Source organism: Corythoichthys intestinalis, chromosome 2 (assembly GCF_030265065.1).
Source record: "Corythoichthys intestinalis isolate RoL2023-P3 chromosome 2, ASM3026506v1, whole genome shotgun sequence".
NCBI classification, from domain to species: domain Eukaryota; kingdom Metazoa; phylum Chordata; class Actinopteri; order Syngnathiformes; family Syngnathidae; genus Corythoichthys; species Corythoichthys intestinalis.
The window spans coordinates 39541588-39561307 of record NC_080396.1 but is presented as its reverse complement, the minus strand read 5'-3'; the positions used below and the strand labels follow the sequence as shown (position 1 = coordinate 39561307).

Here is a 19720-nt window from a genome sequence, read left to right as displayed (position 1 = left end):
GCCTATGTCTTTGATGACTGATTATGCATAAATTGTAGCACTTTTTTTTTTTATTTTGCAGGGCTATTTCAACAAAATGATATTACTGTCCCAGTAAGTAGGTTTTATACTTGCACCTGATTTGTGGTCATAATACAGGTCATATGCAATTTCCTGCCAGATACAGTAAATGCAAACAGAAGCACACACTCTTGTTGACCTTTAGTGTGACCCAATTCAGGAATCTGGACTGAAATATGACCTGCATTTTTAAACCACATTGCTAATTTGAGATGCACATGAAGTGATCCCTCGATGCTCTTATCAGTACAGACGCACATAGAATTGATAGCTATATCAGGAAAAATTTATAACAACATAGCGATTCAGAACATCACTTTTTGCGTGCAAAATGACCCTCCCCGATGAGGGATTTTCTCATTCATTATCGTACATGTGTAGAAGAAAGCTCAAGGAGAGTGTATCACGACAGGAAGTAATAACTGTACTGCATTGCAGATTTTTCAGGTATCTGTACTTGGTTATTTATTTCTCTACAAACAATATAGATTAGTTCCCTGTTTGAAAACAAATGCTGTATCTGTAATTTCTCTCTGACCACATTCTTGTGTCTAATCTAGAAAAAAAAATACTGTACTGCCCAACTACAGGAAGGCGTACTTTTTCACACTATTTAATATTGAACTTTTATTATTTATTATTACAACTACAGCCAAGATATAGGAACGTAAAGTGTATTCAGATATCATTAAAAAATCCAATGAGTCACTTCTTAAAAAAACAAACAAACAAAAAAAAACTGGTATGAAATGTTTGCTTTTCACTTTGAGCACTATCAAGTAAAAAAAAAAAAAAAAAAAGTCAAGCATTTTTTTTTTTTTTTTTAATGTCATTGTGAAAGGTTTTTAAACGTGGAAAAGCGCTATACAAGTATCACACCATTTACCATTGTAATATAGTTCATAATAAAATCTCTTTTTTACGTACTTAATTTTACAGCTAGAAAAAACTAAATAGTAAAAAAAAATTATAAAACTGCAAAGAACATGAAACATGGGAAATGTAACGTAAACATGAACAGGCAGGTATATAGAATGTTTTTCTTTTATTAATGTTTAGCTACTTTCTACCACTACCAGTTTTTATTTTTTGATAACAAAGGTGTGTGTTCCTCTATGGAACGTATTGTGAGTACTGTAGAGCAGTGGTCCCCAACCACCGGGCTGGGGACCGGTACCGGTCCATGACACATATACTACCGGGCCGCACAGAAATAATAAATAATATAATAACCGTATTCTGGCCTGTGCCTCTTGACACACCAATATGCCTGCCTACTCTATTGACTAGTCCAAGTAGAAAAAAAATTGTGGACGTCGCCCTCTAGTGGTGGCCGCCATTAGTGGGGTGTTTACACATCTTAGTAGTAGCACAGCATCAGTCAATGTAAACAGTAACGTTAGCTGCCTGCAGCTGGGGGCACACCTCAGCAATGGCAGACAGGGTATTTCCAGTCGTTTTGCTCGGACACTCAACCAAAAGGAAAGAAAATCACAATATAGAGATAATCACAATATAGAGATAACAGTAAAATTGGATAGAATGTCATCATAGATGATAGCTCCAAATGATTTTTTTTTTTTTAATATATACATAGCTATGTGCGCTTGTTTTTGATAATTACGTATGAAGTGGGCGCATCAGATTTGTTCCCTGAAATAATAAGCCAGCAGGCTAGCGAAGATGACTGAAAAACAGATGTCTTTGGACAGCTTTTTACGGGGAAAAGGCCACCTGACGAGCCAGAAGAGAAAACTACGCCATGTCCACTCTGCATGATATGTGGCCAAAAGTTAGCAAATGACGCAATGAAGCCTGCAAAGCTGTTTGGGCACATAGAGACTGAGCACCCTGGAATAATGGATTAAGCCTTTGGAATTTTAAAACAAAAACGCGCAAGCATGAAGGAAGCAATTTGTTAGGGCCATCAATCAACAAAAACAAATGCAGTGAGAGAATCGTATCTTGTGGCGAACCGTGATGCTAAAGCCAAGAAATATCTCATAATTGGAGAACTGATTATGCCTGTGACCAAGGATATTTGCCGACATGTTTTAAGAGAGGCCGCTGTTTAAAAACGGTTGATTCAGCGTCTGGTGAGTTACATTTTACCTGCACTTAACATGACAGGGCTAAAAATGAGCATTATACAGTGGGGAAAAATAAGTATTTAGTCAACAACCAACTGTGCAAGTTCTCCTACTTGAAAAGATTAGAGAGGCCTGTAATTGTCAACATGGGTAAACCTCAACCATGAGAGACAGAATGTGGAAAACAACAACAGAAAAACAAAGAAAATCACATTGTTTGATTTTTAATGAATTTATTTCCGAATTAGAGTGGAAAATAAGTATTTGGTCACCTACGACGCAAGATTTCTGGCTGTCAAAGAGGTCTAACTTCTTCCAACGAGGTCTAACGAGGCTCCACTCGTTACCTGTATTAATGGCACCTGGTTTAACTCATTATCGGTATAAAAGACACCTGTCCACAACCACAGTCAGTCACACTCCAAACTCCACTATGGCCATGACCATAGAGCTGTCGAAGGACACCAGAGACAAAATTGTAGACCTGCACCAGGCTGGGAAGACTGAATCTGCAAGAGGTAAAACGCTTGGTGTAAAGAAATCAACTGTGGGAGCAATTATTAGAAAATGTAAGACATACAAGACCACTGATAATCTCCCTCGATCTAGGGCTCCATGCAAGATCTCACCCCGTGGCTTCGTGTTTGGAGGAGAAAGAATACTGAATTGCATCCGAAGAACACCATACCCACTGTGAAGCATGGGGGTGGAAACATCATGCTTTGGGGCTGTTTACTACAACGGGACCAGGACGACTGATCTGTGTAAAGGAAAGAATGAATGGGGCCGTGTATCGAGAGATTTTGAGTGAAAATCTCCTTCCATCAGCAAGGGCATTAAAGATGAGAGGTGGCTGGGTGTTTCAGCATGACAATGATCCCAAACACACAGCCAGGGCAACAAAGGAGTGGCTTCATAAGAAGCATTTCAAGGTCCTGGAGTGGCCTAGCCAGTCTCCAGATCTCAAATCCATAGAAAATCTGTGGGGGGAAACTGAAAGTCTGTGTTGCCCAACCTAACCTAACCTAACCTAACCTAACCTAACCTAACCTAACCTAACCTAACCTAACCTAACCTAACCCAACCCAAAACATCACTGCTCTAGAGGAGATCTGCATGGAGGAATGGGTCAAAATACCAGCAACAGTGTGTGAAAAGCTTGTGAAGAGTTACAGAAAACGTTTGACTTCCATTATTGCCAACAAAGGGTACATAACGAAGTATTGAGATGAACTTCTGGTATTGACCAAATACTTATTTTCCACCATGATTTGCAAATAAATTCTTTAAAAATCAAACGATGTGATTTTGTTTTTTTCCCCACATTTGGTCTCTCACGGTTGAGGTTTACCCATGTTGACAATTACAGGCCTCTCTAATATTTTCAAGTGGGAGAATTGCACAATTAGTGGTTGACTAAATACTTATTTGCCCCACTGTATTTATTGTATTTTTCTGCCGGTCTGTGAAAACCCTATTTGCTCCATGTTGAAATGTCAAGTAAGTTATGTTTGTATGTATGTTCACCAGGAATATGTAAAAACCATCCCAGAAAAAATGGGACATATTCTTCTCACAAAAAAATATAATCAAGACAACAATTAACTTGATACACTGCAATGGTTATAATAATTGAAACTTTAGTGAAAACCATGAACACTTTATTGCGGCACATTCAGTCATTGTTAGGTTTTTTTTTTAAAACAACGTGCATCTACAGAACACAATCACAACAATTAAGGGCAACTTCAGAGCCACACGCAAGCTACAAGCGACACTAGCGTGTATGTACAAGGTGCATGAGGGCTTGCAACATTCGTCAGTACTACAAAATGAAAAAAGAAAATTGACATTTTTAAGAACTCACATCTTAAACAACCAAAGGTTTAAGATGGCTGTTTTCTTTACTTGGAAGAGCATCTCTCAGCAACAAAATCTAAAAAATGTTTTCCATCATATGCAATTAAATAAATTAACAATAACTTAAACAATTCAAAGCAAAAAAAAAAAAAAAAAATAATAATAATCACAGGAACAAAGGTACCTTCATTGATCTAAAATAAAACAAAAATCAGCCTGTTTTGTGAATGCAAGTTTAACACGTTTCCTAATATCCTTTAGCTTGTAGGAGAAAATACTAGAAGAATGATGCAAATAACTTGATGATTACATGACAAATCACCAAACTAATCATTAAGAAAACTAATTGTATTGCTACAGTAACTGCACAATGGTCTGAGTCTAAATGCTAATGTCTGAATGCTAATTGCAACAGCAAAAGGGTCTTTTGCCATGCCTTTTGACCTAGTAACAATTATATGAACTGCACATTTAACAACATTCCTCCCTTTGTTAGTAAATAAAAATAACACCACCTTTCTTGACAAATATATGAACAGAAAATTAACATCTTCATGAACTCCTTTAACTGGAATTCCTTTGTGACATCTCAAGGATGCGTTGCATATCCAAGTATGGAAGGCCCAAATACACTTGTGGACGGCCGTTTTTGAGTGAAAAACAACAGTATAAGGCTTGAATAAAACATTAAATGAGCTATTTGGAGGAGATGGGGAACCTGTAACAAATATAATTACAGTATGTCCAATAAGAACTAAATGTCCACAATGAATTGAGTAAGACTTAAAAGAATGTTTGACGGAATCTAGAAGCAAATTTGTTTAGGCCGCTTTCAAGTGAAAGTTGACAGATTATTAAGACTTTTTAAAGAGTTGGGGTAGCCGTTCAAGTCAAGTTGTCTTTCACATTTTCTTCATCTCCGCGTTTTCTGAGGACTAATGTGTTTACTTCAACAGTTGTAGGAATGTTTTGTGTGGTTCTTCATCCAAAAACCATCAAAGATAGCAAACAACATTTCCCTTTCCCAAGAGCTCCACAATGTCTCTATTCCATCTGTGTATAAAATTTGGCTTTCCAGAAGGTGTGATCTTTCCCCTTTAAAGTGTTTGTGGTTCTAGGGGAAAACGCATCTGGATGTTGGGTCATAGATCTGTGACTTTGTTCTCAACGGCAGCAGCAATCTGCTGCAGCCTATATCCGAGTTGCATCTTCTGGGCTGTGCAGTCCTCCTCCAGGGCTGTGATGATCTGATTGAATTGGACAGTAATGGTCAAAATGAATATAGATACATGGTATTATCAGAATTATACTACTGTATCCATTTCATTACAATATTCATCATTATATCCAGTGCATCAATTTCCTATGATGTTATTATTTATGAACCAAACTCAGGTTTTACAAGGCCAAATACCCAAGAGGGCTGTAGGTTTTCACCCCGGACATACAGTATAGACGTGTAATGTTAGTCTTGTCAGCATGCTTGGTAGGATTTCGTACTATGCAGAGAAGAAACCTCATACTTTATTGAAAATGGGTTCACTCACTGCCGTTTATATTGATTATTATTAGGCAAGCCATTAATCCTTTTTGTTCTACCCTATTTTTGTTATGAGGAATGAGTGATGAACCTTACTATATAATGTTTGCATTTTACAGTGTTAGTTACAGTGGGGCAAATAAGTATTTAGTGAACCACTAATTGTGCAAGTTCTCCCACTTGAAAGTATTAGAGAGGCCTGTAATTGTCAACATGGGTAAACCTCAACCATGAGAGACAGAATGTGGAAAAAAACCCAGAAAATTACATTGTTTGATTTTTAAAGAATTTATTTGCAAATCATGCTGGAAAATAAGTATTTGGTCAATACCAAAAGTTCATCTCAATACTTTGTTATGTACCCTTTGTTGGCAAAAACGGAGGCCAAACATTTTCTGTAACTCTTCACAAGCTTTTCACACACTGTTGCTGGTATTTTGGCCCATTCCTCCATGCAGATCTCCTCTAGAGCAGTGATGTTTTGGGACTGTCGTTGGGTAACACGGACTTTGAACTCCCTCCACATATTTTCTATGGGGTTGAGATCTGGAGACTGGCTAGGCCACTCAAGGACCTTGAAATGCTTCTTACGAAGCCACTCCTTTGTTGCCCTGGCTGTGTGTTTGGGATCATTGTCATGCTGAAAGACCCAGCCACGTCTCACCTTCAATGCCCTTGATGATGGAAGGAGATTTTCACTCAAAATCTCTCGATACACGGCCCCATTCATTCTTTCCTTTACACAGATCAGTCGTCCTGGTCCCTTTGTAGAAAAACAGCCCCAAAGCATGATGTTTCCACCCCCATGCTTCACAGTGGGTATGGTATTCTTCGGATGCAAATCAGTATTCTTTCTCCTCCAAACACGAGAACCTGTGTTTCTACCAAAAAGTTCTATTTTGGTGTCATCTGACCATAACACATTCTCCCAGTCCTGTTCTGGATCATCCAAATGCTCTCTAGCGAACCGCAGACGGGCCTGGACGTGTACTGGCTTCAGCAGGGGGACATGTCTGCCAGTGCAGGATTTGAGTCCCTGGCGGCGCATTGTGTTACGGATAGTAGCCTTTGTTACTGTGGTCCCAGCTCTCTGTAGGTCATTCACTAGGTCCCCCCGTGTGGTTCTGGGACTTTTGCTCACCGTTCGTTCTTGTTATCATTTTGACGCCACGGGGTGAGATCTTGCATGGAGCCCCAGATCGAGGGAGATTATCAGTTGTTTTGTATGTCTTCCATTTTCTAATAATTGCGCCCACAGTTTATTTCTTTACACCAAGCGTTTTACCTATTGCAGATTCAGTCTTCCCAGCCTGGTGCAGGTCTACAATTTTGTCTCTGGTGTCCTTCGACAGCTCTTTGGTCTTGGCCATAGTGGAGTTTGGAGTGTGACTGACTGAGTTTGTGGACAGGTGTCTTTTATATCGATAATGAGTTAAAACAGGTGCCATTAATACAGGTAACAAGTGGAGCCTCGTTATACCTCGTTAGAAGAAGTTAGACCTCTTTGACAGCCGGAAATCTTGCTTGTATGTAGGTGACCAAATACTTATTTTCCACTCTAATTTGGAAATAAATTCTTTAAAAATCAAACAATGTGATTTTCTTTTTTTCTCTCAACATTCTGTCTCTCATGGTTGAGGTTTACCCATGTTGACAATTACAGGCCTCTGATCTTATCAAGTAGGAGAACTTGCACAATTGGTGGTTGACTAAGTACTTATTTGCCCCACTGTATAAGTGAGGAAGTTATTGAGAGGCCTTTTGTTTATTGTTGATAGGCTTGCTGTCCTAACCTGTCTCCCAGGTTAAGAAAGTTGTTTCATGGACCAAGACAACAAGTCTCCTCTCCTGTAGCACCAAATATTTTTATCTGATGACAAAGCACAATACCTGTTGGGTTTATGTTTAAGTTCATTGCTCATTGTTCAGGAAACACATCTTCAATTATATTGACTAATTGATTGTGATTGACTCAAATTATGTTTATTTGAAAAAAATAAGTATTGGCACTTTATTTATGGGTTGACAGCGCCTTGCATGGCAGCAGCACCATTGGTGTGTGTGCGTGTGTGTATGTGAATGTGTGCTAATGTAAAGCGCTTTGGGCATGGTAACCATGTAGTTAAATGTGCCATATAAGTACTGTCCATTTACCATTTATTTGAAGTCAAGACTGTTCTTGTCTTTGTTTTGTTCATTATAATATTGTTCATGTCATTATGAAAAATCTGGTTAGGTCAAAGGCAAATCTATGTTGAATCCATCACTAGTTTTCTTTTTTTTTTTTTTTTTTAAACCTCCAGGTGTTATAAAACTCGGGTGAACATACATTTAAAAATTATATATTTATTATCGGTTATCAATATCGGTATCACCTTTGAGGAGCAGGAAGTTATCGATATTGGTTTCAAAAATGGCTATCGTGCACCCCTAAATGATATCTAATCAATTTTGAATTACTGTATATACAGGGAGTCCTTGGTTTACAATGTCCCCGACTTACGATGTTTTGACTTTACGACTCCCGGACCTCCTCCACCATTTAGTCCCCAGCAACAATGTTTCTGGTTAGCTGGTACTAGTGTGTGTTTGTTCGGGTTACATTGCCAGCGTAGGAACGGAACTCGTTTGTCTCGAGGACTCCCTGTAGTCATAACTGAAGGATACTCACTTGATCGTAGTACTTGTTGATGTACTTGTACAGCTCATGCAAAGCAACAAGGAAGTTGACCTCTCCGGCATAGTTCTGCGTTAGACGAGTGAAGACAGAGATGAAACATCAACGGGGGTGAAAGAGCAGCATTGGTTTCCATTCATAATTGATTTGAAACTCCACATCCATCTCGAAAGGAAACCACCATGAATGATTCACGGGTTCTAAGCAAGGACAACGTTTTCAACATCGGAGGACATGAAAGGTAACATACACGGGAGAGCTCTGCCAGAGCTGAGTTCATCTCCTGGTCACTGGCTGAGATTGTCTGACGGATGTCTGCATAGTACCTGGACAAAAAAGGAGCATCATGAAGAAATAAGAACTATTTCCGTGAAATGGACTGATTAAATATGTGGGAAGAAGATTGCATTAATCATGTGAGGAGAAGATTGCAATCAGTTGAGAGCTGTTTGACTGTATGTCTAAAATGTCAAGTTTAGTACTGTATAGACTACTCCTTACTACAATAAGGCTAATGGTAACAAAGCTGATATAAAAGGGGGGGAAAAACTGTCTAATGAAGCTTCAACCCATCACCAGTGTCATGTGCAGCAGACAGCAGTGAGTGTGGCGTGTCTGCTTTGAGCGCATTCAAGCATGGAAGCCTCACAGGCCTTGTCTGCCCATTGTCTGGCCCTGACAGATTGTCTCAGGCCTCCCTCTCCTCCATTGCAGAGCACCCCGGGTCAGTGGGCTGAGTGCCTGCAACATTTCCTACCTCTCCACCATCTGTTTGTAGCGTGGGATGTCTCTTGCGTAGAGCAACTTGTTGATGGGGGAGTCCTGTGAAAGAAAGACAAGTTGGAATTGTGTCAACAATGAGCATTCTGTAGGTAAGTTTAGTACAAAAAAAATAAATAAATAAAGGTTTCCAACAATTCTGAGTGAACATTGACAGACGAGCACATATTGTAGCAGCTACAAGAAAAAAAAAAAAAAAAAAAAAAGAACTTCATGATTATAAAACACACTCAGAAGGAAACTACATTATTTGCAACTGTTTGTAAAAAAGTTGCCCGAGAGTTGAAGAGGATTCTCGCCACGCTAAAATTAATGCTAATGCTAACATGGACACGAATGCTATGCTAACGCTACAAGTTACATTTAGTTTGTGATGATTACTCAGCAGACCTTTCAAGGCGCAACGCTAGTGTGGGTAGATCGTAGCATCAAAAATAAATAAATTAATGAATATATTAGGGCTGTCAAACGATTAAAATTTTTAATCGAGTTAATTACAGCTTAAAAATTAATTAATCGTAATTAATCGCAATTAATCGCAATTCAAACCATCTATAAAATATGCCATATTTTTCTGTAAATTATTGTTGGAATCGAAAGATAAGACAAGATGGATATATACATTCAACATACGGTACATAAGGACTGTATTTGTTTATTATAACAATAAATCAACAAGATGGCATTAACATTATTAACATTCTGTTAAAGTGATCCATGGATAGAAAGACTTGTAGTTCTTAAAAGATGAATATTAGTACAAGTTATAGAAATGTTATATTAAAACGCCTCTTAATGTTTTCATTTTAATAAAGTTTGTAAAATTTTCAATCAAAAAATAAACTAGTAGCCCTATTCTGTCCTCAATGTGTGTGAGTACACAAATTGACAGATAGCGAACATAAGTTCCAAAAAGAAATCAGACGGTGTGGCAAAGTTGCATGGGCTTTACTGAAGTCATCTCTTTTTGACAGGAGCATGTTTCTTGTATTTTTGTAAAACTGAAAATAACAAGGCAATGTGTCAATTACTTGCATAAATCACAAAATAACAAAAAATGTACACACACGTGTTCATTTGAGCAGTAGCACTAGCCAATTAGCTCACAAGCATCTAACAATGTAACTGCATTTCACCATTTATGTGAACAAATTCAAATACACATCATCAATAACTATCTAATGCTCATGAATATAAGCAAAGGAGGAATATAACTCACAAGCGATGCATGTATTAGACACAAACAGTGTGATGGGGCTATGAGAACTGCCACTGAATACTGGATGCGGACGTTAGCTGGTCTGAATAGCACTCACTGTCTATTAGTGTGAGTTCGCGTCGACATATAATCACGTCAGAAAAGCGCGCCGAAACCCAAATAATCAGCTGCACTGAATTGCCAGCAGAGGGCGACATTACGCCACATAACATATGCAAGTCACACCCAAGCGCCAGCAGAGGGCGGAAAAACTCCATAAAACACAATTAACAAGTTGGCCTTTCACTGTACTGACATTTAAATCTGTCTGAGCGGGCCTAGTGCGTTAATTGCGTCAAATATTTTAACGTGATTAATTAAAAAAAATAATTAACGCCCGTTAACGCGATAATTTTGACAGCCCTAGAATATATATTTTGGGCCGAAAAAAGGCTTACTATTATTTTGCAATATTGCTGCTGAGCTTTGTAGGCGACCACAAAAAAAAACTAAAATAAAATTGAATGAGATAATCCTTTTTTGATACCCCATAGGTATTGCAGCAGCATCAAAACAACACACAGTCAAAAGTATTAAAAAAAAAAAACAAAAAAAAAAAACACACACAATAACATCTATATAAAAGGTACAGTATATAAAAGGTGTATACAAATAAAATAAGTACAAGTGGGCCAAAAAAGGAGCGGGACCTTAAGGTTAACCTAAAGCCTATGATTACATCCCATCACATGTTTGAAACAACGGGTAACCAGTCAAATGATATCTGAATTTTCCTTTTTTTTTTTTTTTTTTAACCAACACTTAAGGTGCATGCTCTAACAACGGCACTAAGCACAGCAAAGCTAAAAACAGAGTAGCTCAACATACATTGCTGCTGAGCTTTCTCACCGTGTGTTTCAAAACAAGCAAGCCTGGAGCTGAGCCTAGCTTAAAGGACATCATAAACAGCAGTGAGGGAGAAACACAGCTCATGTCACGAGTGACACGACCCAAACACTGCTACGATGCAGGCTGACTAACTACACGTACAATAAGAAAATGTCACTCATTGTGAACATACTGTATGACAGAACCTGTGGCATATTTTTGTCTCGTTCCCGTCTTGTCAGACAAAAAATGGGATTCGTGTCGTTATGTTTTAGTCTCCCAAGACATGTTTTTAGCTCGTTATCGTCTCGTCATCGCCATGAAAAAATTGTTCGTTGACGGAATGTTTTCGTTACCGTCATCAATGATGAAAACAACAATAGTAAGAGATACTGATTCGAATAAACAAAATACTTTTAACCAGCAAATCAAAAGCTTGCAAATATAAAGTTCTATTGCATATCTTCCATCGATCCTCATCAGGCTTTGCAAGTGTCCCCAATAGTGTGGCCGGAATATGCAGTAATTGTAGCGACATAATGTACTGGAATGGTGGTTTTATATTGCTCGTTACAACAGTTTGATATTTCCTGACTATGATTAGCTCACCCGTCCCAGCTTGTGGTCAGCAATGGTGCAAGAGTCCATAAAAGTCTGAGCGATTACAAACAGCACTGCCTCAACGTGGTCTGAAGTCTGCACATTGAAGATGAACTGCGGATTCTTCAGGATGTTGATCCAAAATCGCAGCGGTAAGCTGTGTGGTGAGACAGAGATATCACATGCCTTCTCTCTCTCGAACAGAAAAACTAATGACGAGGCCCTTTAACACAACACTCATCATTCTTATAAGGACTAAGAGGAGTGTATATGTTGGAAAGGTGGGTTTTGTTAATTCATAACGGAATGTTTTTATATTAAATAGACACAATTGTGCATCACACCAGCACATTTGCCTCACAATCCTGAGCTTCTACACTATATTTGTCTGTGTTTATGTATTTATTGCATTTGTGCTTTGTAAGACTATGAATTAGCTTTTTTTCTTCAAGCTTGCCATCACCTGTTGGTTTTCCAGATATGGATGGTCTCCGAGTCACTTATGTTGTGCTGCAAGGCTTGTTCATCCAGCAAGTCAAAAAAGTATTTGACAGCCAGAGGGACAGGACGACTAGTGCTCAGGATTGCCGTGAATAAATCATCCACAAACTTCTGTAGCGTGCCCTGTCAAAGAGTCATTCAAAAGAAATTTAAGGTTAAGTAAAAGTTATACTATATGTAAACATTCTCTTCTTCAGAAATACAAAATGGCATGCATTAAATTAATATAGCACAGAACAGATTTTTACATATATATTTTTACATAGGAGCTAAACATATTAAGAATGAACAGTGCATTTGTGAGTATATTCTGTTACCTTCATGGAGAGAAGTCGTGTGAGGTAAATTTCAGGAATGGCCTTAGCTCGTTCACCACCCTTCTCTCTCAGACTGCCCCTTCTATGTTTAGGCAGTTCTGACTCCTCGCTGGCTTTCACCAAATGCCACAGTTTAACGCCGCCTTCCTCACCATCATCCAGCATAGGAGTCTCTGATGGAAGGGATAAAAAAATAGTCATACATGGTAAAATTAGAAAGTATACAAGCAAAATTGCAATTATTCATGACAGGAATTAATGACAGGTTAAGAAAGTACAGTAACTGAGAGAATTTAATTATTTGCAAACTTATTTTTAATTTTTCAGGCTACCCATATTTAAAAAATCACAAGATATTCGAGAAAAAATGGTGGGTAGATATTAGGCCTGAACGATATATCGTTTAAACATCGCCATCGCGATGTGCGCATGCGCAATAGTCCCATCGCAAGGACGTGCGATAGTTTTTTCATTTCATTTTTTTAAATCCACAAACGTTTGTTTTGAGGAAGGAGCGCGAAGGAGAGCGCACAGCCTCTCATCTCATTCCCTCCAACTCGCAGTCATCGGCTCCTCCCCCTCCCCTGCTACAGCGGAGTGGAGGGAGGAGGGGCCGAACAGCAGAGCGGAGGGAGGAGGGGCCGTTTTCAAAGTGAAAGCAAGCAACACGTTGAATAGGGAAGACTGTCTCCAAAAGGAGTTTTGGAAGTATTTTGGCTATCGACAAGAATATAAGGAACAAAAAACAGCCCTGTTGACAGTGCCTCGCCATGGTTGCCTCAACAAGAAGTAATCTGTCGAACATGTGGGACCATTTAAAACGCAGGTATCTATGCATTCCTGCTACGAGCTTCCCATCAGAGGCTTTTTAGTACAGGTGGGAACATTGTTACGTGCCAACGTTGTTGTCTCAAGCCTGCAATGGTGGATAAACTAGTAGTCTTGGCCAAAAACCTATGTGACCCAGTTGAGAATTGCTGAGCAAGGAAGGTGGACGATATGCAGACAAATACATAACACAGCTGCAGGAATGTCTTTTCTTCTTTTTATTCATGTGACAGCTAACAGGAAGGCAGGAAATTTGGGAGTTAAAATGGTTCTGTTATTCATCAGTTATTTGCTGTTATTCAGTTCAATTATTTACAAGTTCAATTGAGTTTCTGTTTCTTTTATATTTAAATTAATTGTAAATCGTATTTTTCAAATAACTATAGTACAGCTGCACATAAAGTTTTGATACTTAATATTTTTTAAATATTTTTACAACTTTGTTGCAGTTTTGCAGTTTTATATTGTTATATTTTGTGTAAACAACTCAGGGGACTAATGCACTTGCACTTTTATTTGACAGATTTAATATTTAAGTTCAAATATGTTGACAACTTTATTGTTTTACTGAGGTTTTTATTTATTGTTATAGTTTGTGAACAACTCTTATTTGTCATATTTAATATTTTTGTTCAACTATGTTTACAACTTTGTTGTTATTTTAGTTTTTATTTATTGTTATATTTTGTCAAAAACTTAGGGGACGAATGCACCTGCTCTTTTATTTGTCATTTAATGTATTTGCTGCTGTTGAAGTGTCAAATATTGTGTTCAATAAAGTATCTATTTTGTGCAGACATTGCTTCCTGGATCCCTTCATAATAATACAGCAATCTTAATCATTCACAAATGAAACGGTATTATATGAATACACTGTGGTCACGGTGTGTCATGCAAAGTATTTCCAAACAGCTATTCAAGTCATGTAGTGAAAATTTCTTTAAAAAAAAAAAAATATATATATATATATATATATATATATATATTTTTTTTTTTTTTACTATCGCAATATAATATCGCAATATATTGCACACCTCAAAAAAATCGCAACAATAGTTTTTTCCAATATCGTTCAGGCCTAGTAGATATCAACGATTTCCAAATTTCATCCAGATTCTATGTAGACATTTTCAAATGTGTTTAGCATACACAAAAAAAAATGTGATCAAACTGTGACTTTGAGTCATCTTAGGGGCCTTTTACACAACAACGGCATCGCAAAAACTTTCCCAGATGTCCATATTGTTTGAGCGAACACGGCGAACATGTGGCGGCACAAAAAAAATCAGAAAATTCCTTCTACAATGAAAATCCTGATGACACTTTACACTGTCGTTGCGGTCTAAACGATTGAAAATGCAAAAGTGTTTTGGTGGCACCCGTCTCCAGGGTTGCCAGATCAGAAAGACATCATGAAATCCTCCCAGTTCAATTAAAAACAGCCTGGATTTACCAACCCACCCAATGCGTTTCTCTCCTACCACGAGTCTTTGAAAATCAGGCATGAAAATGGGTCAGGGGTTAAAAAGGTGAGAAGGGTGTGGAGGAAATATGTTCCAGTACACTGTACACCCCAACAAAATATTGAGCTCTGTCGACCCATACTGTGTTTCAGCAGGGCCGTGCAGAGACCGGTGGAGGGGCGGGTGCTTGTAGATCAAAAGGGGCACATGAACAAGTATTTAATACACCTTAAAACAACATAACTTCAATTTTAACCAGCTTTAGATAATAATTGGCTGCGACTGTGACATACTTTAATTGGGAGGGGGCAACAGTGAATAGAAATCAAAACTGCCATCAACACTTTCTGGCTGTGACTCAGTCAGTCTGCCTCTTTTCTTCCTTCAACCTCTGCATCAAAACTTCCTTCTTCAACTTGTTCATCTGAGAACAAACCACATCAGATGGTCACTGAGCCACCAACAGCACAGTTTTCTCAAAACTATTATTTCATTATTATCCATACTTAACAACTCTAGCACCTATTGAATAATAAAGCAATGACATAACATCTTATAGAAAAATAACATTGTAATTGTGTTTATAATTGTATTTAATACCCGACTATCCTTGCAAACTTGTTCTTACCAGGTCTGCTATTCACCCAGCTGATGAGGTATCCACTGCCTTTAGCAGCCTCATCCAACTCCTTTTTTTATCCCTCAATCTCATTTCCCTATGAGGCATGTCTATGTAATGAAATATAAATATCTAAAAAAAAAAAAAAAAAAAAAAAAAAAAAAAAAAAAAAAAAAAAAAAAAAAACAGCCTCCCCGGTGGCTTTTAGCTTTAAAGCTTTCTTAATTTCTTTCTCTCTCAATAACGATGGAGGTAGATTTGTGTTTTTGTTATTCAATCAAAAAACAAAGTTACTTCTATAAAAAACAAAGTTGCTTCAATCAAAATACAGGATATACTTTTAATCCCCAAAAAGTCACTTCAACAAAAAAATTGTTTTTGATTGCAAAAATAAATTTGAGACAAAAAAAAGCATTTGAAAACTATTTTTCTTGACTGAAACAAATTTTTCCATTGAAGTAATGTTGTTTTGCGTTTGGGCCACATTTTGGCTAGGACATTTGTGTCTTTATTATTCAATCAAATAAGTTGCTTCAAACAAAAATATATATATAAAAAGAAAAACTTTGCACATGTGTGGCGCTACTTCGCGGTTTTCACTTATTGCGGCGGGTTCTGGTCCCCATTAACCGCGAAAAACGAGGGATCCCTGTATTTCTGAAAAGCTTTAAGAAGCCAGAGTCATTCCCACCACTCGTCGGGCCGGTGTTGTGCCGACACCGGCCGTCAGCTCAAGTCCCAGCCGAAAATAACGTGTCTCTGGCGGACGACGGGAGCGATGCGAGGCACCCCACTCCATCTGAGAGCATGCCGCTTAATTTGACTCAACAGTGCGTTTCTTCGTTAATATTACCGCTAAATACACGAGCTTGACGCCAATTTAACGGGAGCTATTTTTTCACGGGAGATTTGGCTAGCTCTGGCAGTGTTCAACGCAAGCTGCAACGAATAGCACTAACTTTATTATATCGCAAAATATGAAAACGATTGAAAGCATTACTCACCAAATTCAATCTGCTGGCAAATACAGGCAAGTGTGTATGCTGCGCTTTGGTCTGCCCGCTCTGGATTTGCAATGCAACCAAAGGCTCTCCAAGCACTCCATGTACACGTAAAGAGTGCGCGCGATTGGAATAATGGAACGCAGTTTGGGCCGATGATTGGTTCTCGTCAGTGAAGCATCTAGAAGGATTTGCTGACTGGATTTCTTAAGTGCTCAGTTTACGTACTAAGTTAATCACATGATGATAATAATAATAATTAAATAAAACCTCCCGAGCCCCCCCCCCCCCCAAAAGAATTTCTCCTCGGATCTACGCAATTCACGTAGGTCGCCCTTTTTGACTTCAAAACGGAGAATTTCGCCGAAAGGTGAGAGATTTTCATGCCTGGAAAATAGCCCAGTTGGGTAGGAACCCGCTCAATTTGACAACATTGTCTCCCACACTCAGCAACAGGAGCAGAAGGGTAACACACAGGAATCACGTTTTGGTGGTGCTGCCACCTACGTACTGGGTACTGAGCAAATTATATATTTCATGCACTTTTGCATCTCAATGTTTATGCAGATTTCCTATGAGCAAAAATTAAAAACAAAACACTTTTTGCATTTTTGTGTGGCCTTATTTTTCAGACAGCTGTATCCTGCATATGTCTTTGAAGACTGTGTTGGGATGGGTGTGTGTGTGTAAACAGACTCACTTTCTCCAGGCATGTAATCATGACTGTCATGGAGGTGATTTTTAGTGCTTCTGGGGATGAGGGCGACAGTGGCTCCATCAGGGACCTGAACCAACCCATGAGTAAAGCAGCAAAAGTTTTTTAAGCACATATAGAATATACAAGAAAACCTAAAAACAGCATCATCATGTTTATGTATGACTATTTGCAGTAGTTGTGCCTGGTTGTATAGTACTGAATAAGCTCATGCTAGGCTAAAATGAATATAGAGTACATACTTGTTAGTAGGACTACGACTGACCTTGTAGTGTTGCAAAGTATTGAGGCGCTTCCACGAGCCCTGTACGATTGATGTCAAGTCCTCATCTGACAGGATTAGGTGACCAGCCACACCTGAGCGCCATTCTGAATAGAACAGTAATTGCATTTTTACTAAGTTGTTCTTGTGAGACCTTGTATACAAAAACCGTTTGTGTGCCTTTCCAAAATGAATCTTCTTCCAGGTAACCAAGATGCCTTGGAAAATTACCAGTAGTTAAGTTTGGGCCCTAAAATCAACCTTATTGAGTGGATTAGCAAAGACATAGTGGCGCTCATGGTAACTCTAAAGCAGGGGTCAGGAACCTATGGCTCGTGAGCCAGATATGGCTCTTTTGAATAAATTAGGGCTGTCAAACGATTAAAATTTTAATCGAGTTAATTACAGCTTAAAAATTAATTAATCGTAATTAATCGCAATTCAAACCATCTCTAAAATATGCCATATTTTTATGTAAATTATTGTTGGAATGGAAAGATAAGACACGACGGATAAATACATACAACATACTGTACATCAGTACTGTATTTGTTTATTGTAACAATAAATCCACAAATGGCATTATTAACATTCTTTCTGTTAAAGTGATCCACGGATAGAAAGACTTGTAGTTCTTAAACGATAAATGTTATAGTTACAAGTTATAGTAATTTTATATTAAAACCCCTCTTCATGTTTTCGTTTGAATAAAATTTGTAAAATTTTCAATCAAAAGTAGAGTTAATATAATAATAATAAGAAGAATAAAAATAACAATAATAAAAATAGAGTGACAAAAGTCTGACTAAGTTTTACGTGTATTTTGCATAGCTAAATTGATATGAATGCCAGTTTATTTAGCATTGTTGTTTAACTGTGTGTCAGAATAGGGCCTCATTACTATAGACTGAAGTGCTTTTCTTTTTGAGAACTTTTTTTTTTTTTGAGAGAGATAGGAATATTATTTTTGTTGTGCTTTCACTAAACGATACTTATGTTTGTTGTGAAGGAGAAGCTTATGCCAATAAACGGTGCGCCTGTGTCCACTCGCCTTTACTGTATAACATATACAGTGGGGAGAACAAGTATTTGATACACTGCCAAAACCCATTGGCAGTGTATCAAATACTTGTTCCTGTACCTGTACATATCTTACCCAAAATAAAACAAGAGACACATAATTGCCACTAAAAGAAAGAAAACTTACCGAAATATGTGTGGAGTACAAATAGCAATTTGCATTGCATTGTGAATACAGCATAAACGTCTCACTACAACTAATTCTCCCACGTTTAGAAGACATAACATGAGTATGGAACGGTGCTGCCCCCAAGCGGCCGGTGGCATTCTCTTCACTCTTAATGTCCATAAACGGCCTCATTGTAATGTTTGAGGCAATATGCCAGCGGGTGCGTTAATTGCGTCAAATATTTTAACGTGATTAATTTAAAAAATTAATTAACGCCCGTTAACGCGATAATTTTGACAGCCCTAAAATAAATAAATAAATAAAGTTTTGTTATGTAATGCGAAGGGCGCAAGGACCTCGGGAAAAACCTGGTGGACGTAAGAGCCACAGGGGAAGCGTTACAAAGAGCAACCAGTAAGGGGCGCTCACATTTTTTCCTTTGGCAAGCCAGTGATCAGGCGATATTCAGGACACTAGGACAGGTACAGCTTTGGGGAACGTCTGAAAAGTCTGATGATGTGTGTGGCAGTCGGTTGAAATAAGAGCTATGCATCTCTAGCGTGGTGCAGACAGAGATTAAATGCTTCAGTCTGTTACTACACATTTAATTTTGTTTTATTTTCATTTTTCTTGTACAGCTGAAACAAGAAAAAAAAACAACGTCCGTCTCTGCACACAGACGGCTCATGTCATATTCGCTCTAAAATGCGGATTCTTATATAATTATATTAATAAACAAATACACGTTTCTGTGACAAAACATTTAACTTCTGCATTTTAGACACCACTAGCATTCACTCGTCGTCCGCTCGCCATTACAAACACATCTGCAGTCATACATAAACATACTTAATAATTAACACATTTCTGAACTATATTTAACACACAGTGCACATCACAATCATCCTAAAATAAAGCAACCCGCTAATATACAGTCAAATTATACTCTTTTTCTCAGCTGAAACAAGGAAGAAATACTAGTTTACAACGTCCGTCTCACATTGCTGCCAAGACGGCTAATTTCTTATTCGCTCTAAAATACGAACATTTATTGCCCATGCACGCCAAAAAGCGAACGCTGCCCCCTGCGGGTTTAAAAACGGAAGTACAACAGTCTTTTCTGGGTGAAACG

At 38.1% G+C, this 19720-nt stretch overlaps 1 protein-coding gene across 2 annotated transcripts in view; it reads right to left on the bottom strand.

The window, feature by feature from the left end:
* Positions 1-3804: 3804 nt before the first annotated feature.
* The window catches only part of LOC130906423 (plexin-B1-like), a 97899-nt gene continuing 81983 nt past the window's right edge, over positions 3805-19720 (bottom strand). For both annotated transcript variants that reach the window (XM_057820761.1, XM_057820770.1), the window contains 9 exons: positions 17403-17506; positions 17123-17207; positions 12512-12684; positions 12157-12317; positions 11703-11850; positions 8985-9049; positions 8478-8553; positions 8222-8296; positions 3805-5257 (listed from right to left, as the gene is read on the bottom strand). In XM_057820761.1, the coding sequence (XP_057676744.1) occupies positions 5153-5257; positions 8222-8296; positions 8478-8553; positions 8985-9049; positions 11703-11850; positions 12157-12317; positions 12512-12684; positions 17123-17207; positions 17403-17506 (992 nt within the window). In that variant the 3' untranslated portion in view covers positions 3805-5152. The remainder of the gene's footprint in view (positions 5258-8221; positions 8297-8477; positions 8554-8984; positions 9050-11702; positions 11851-12156; positions 12318-12511; positions 12685-17122; positions 17208-17402; positions 17507-19720) is intronic.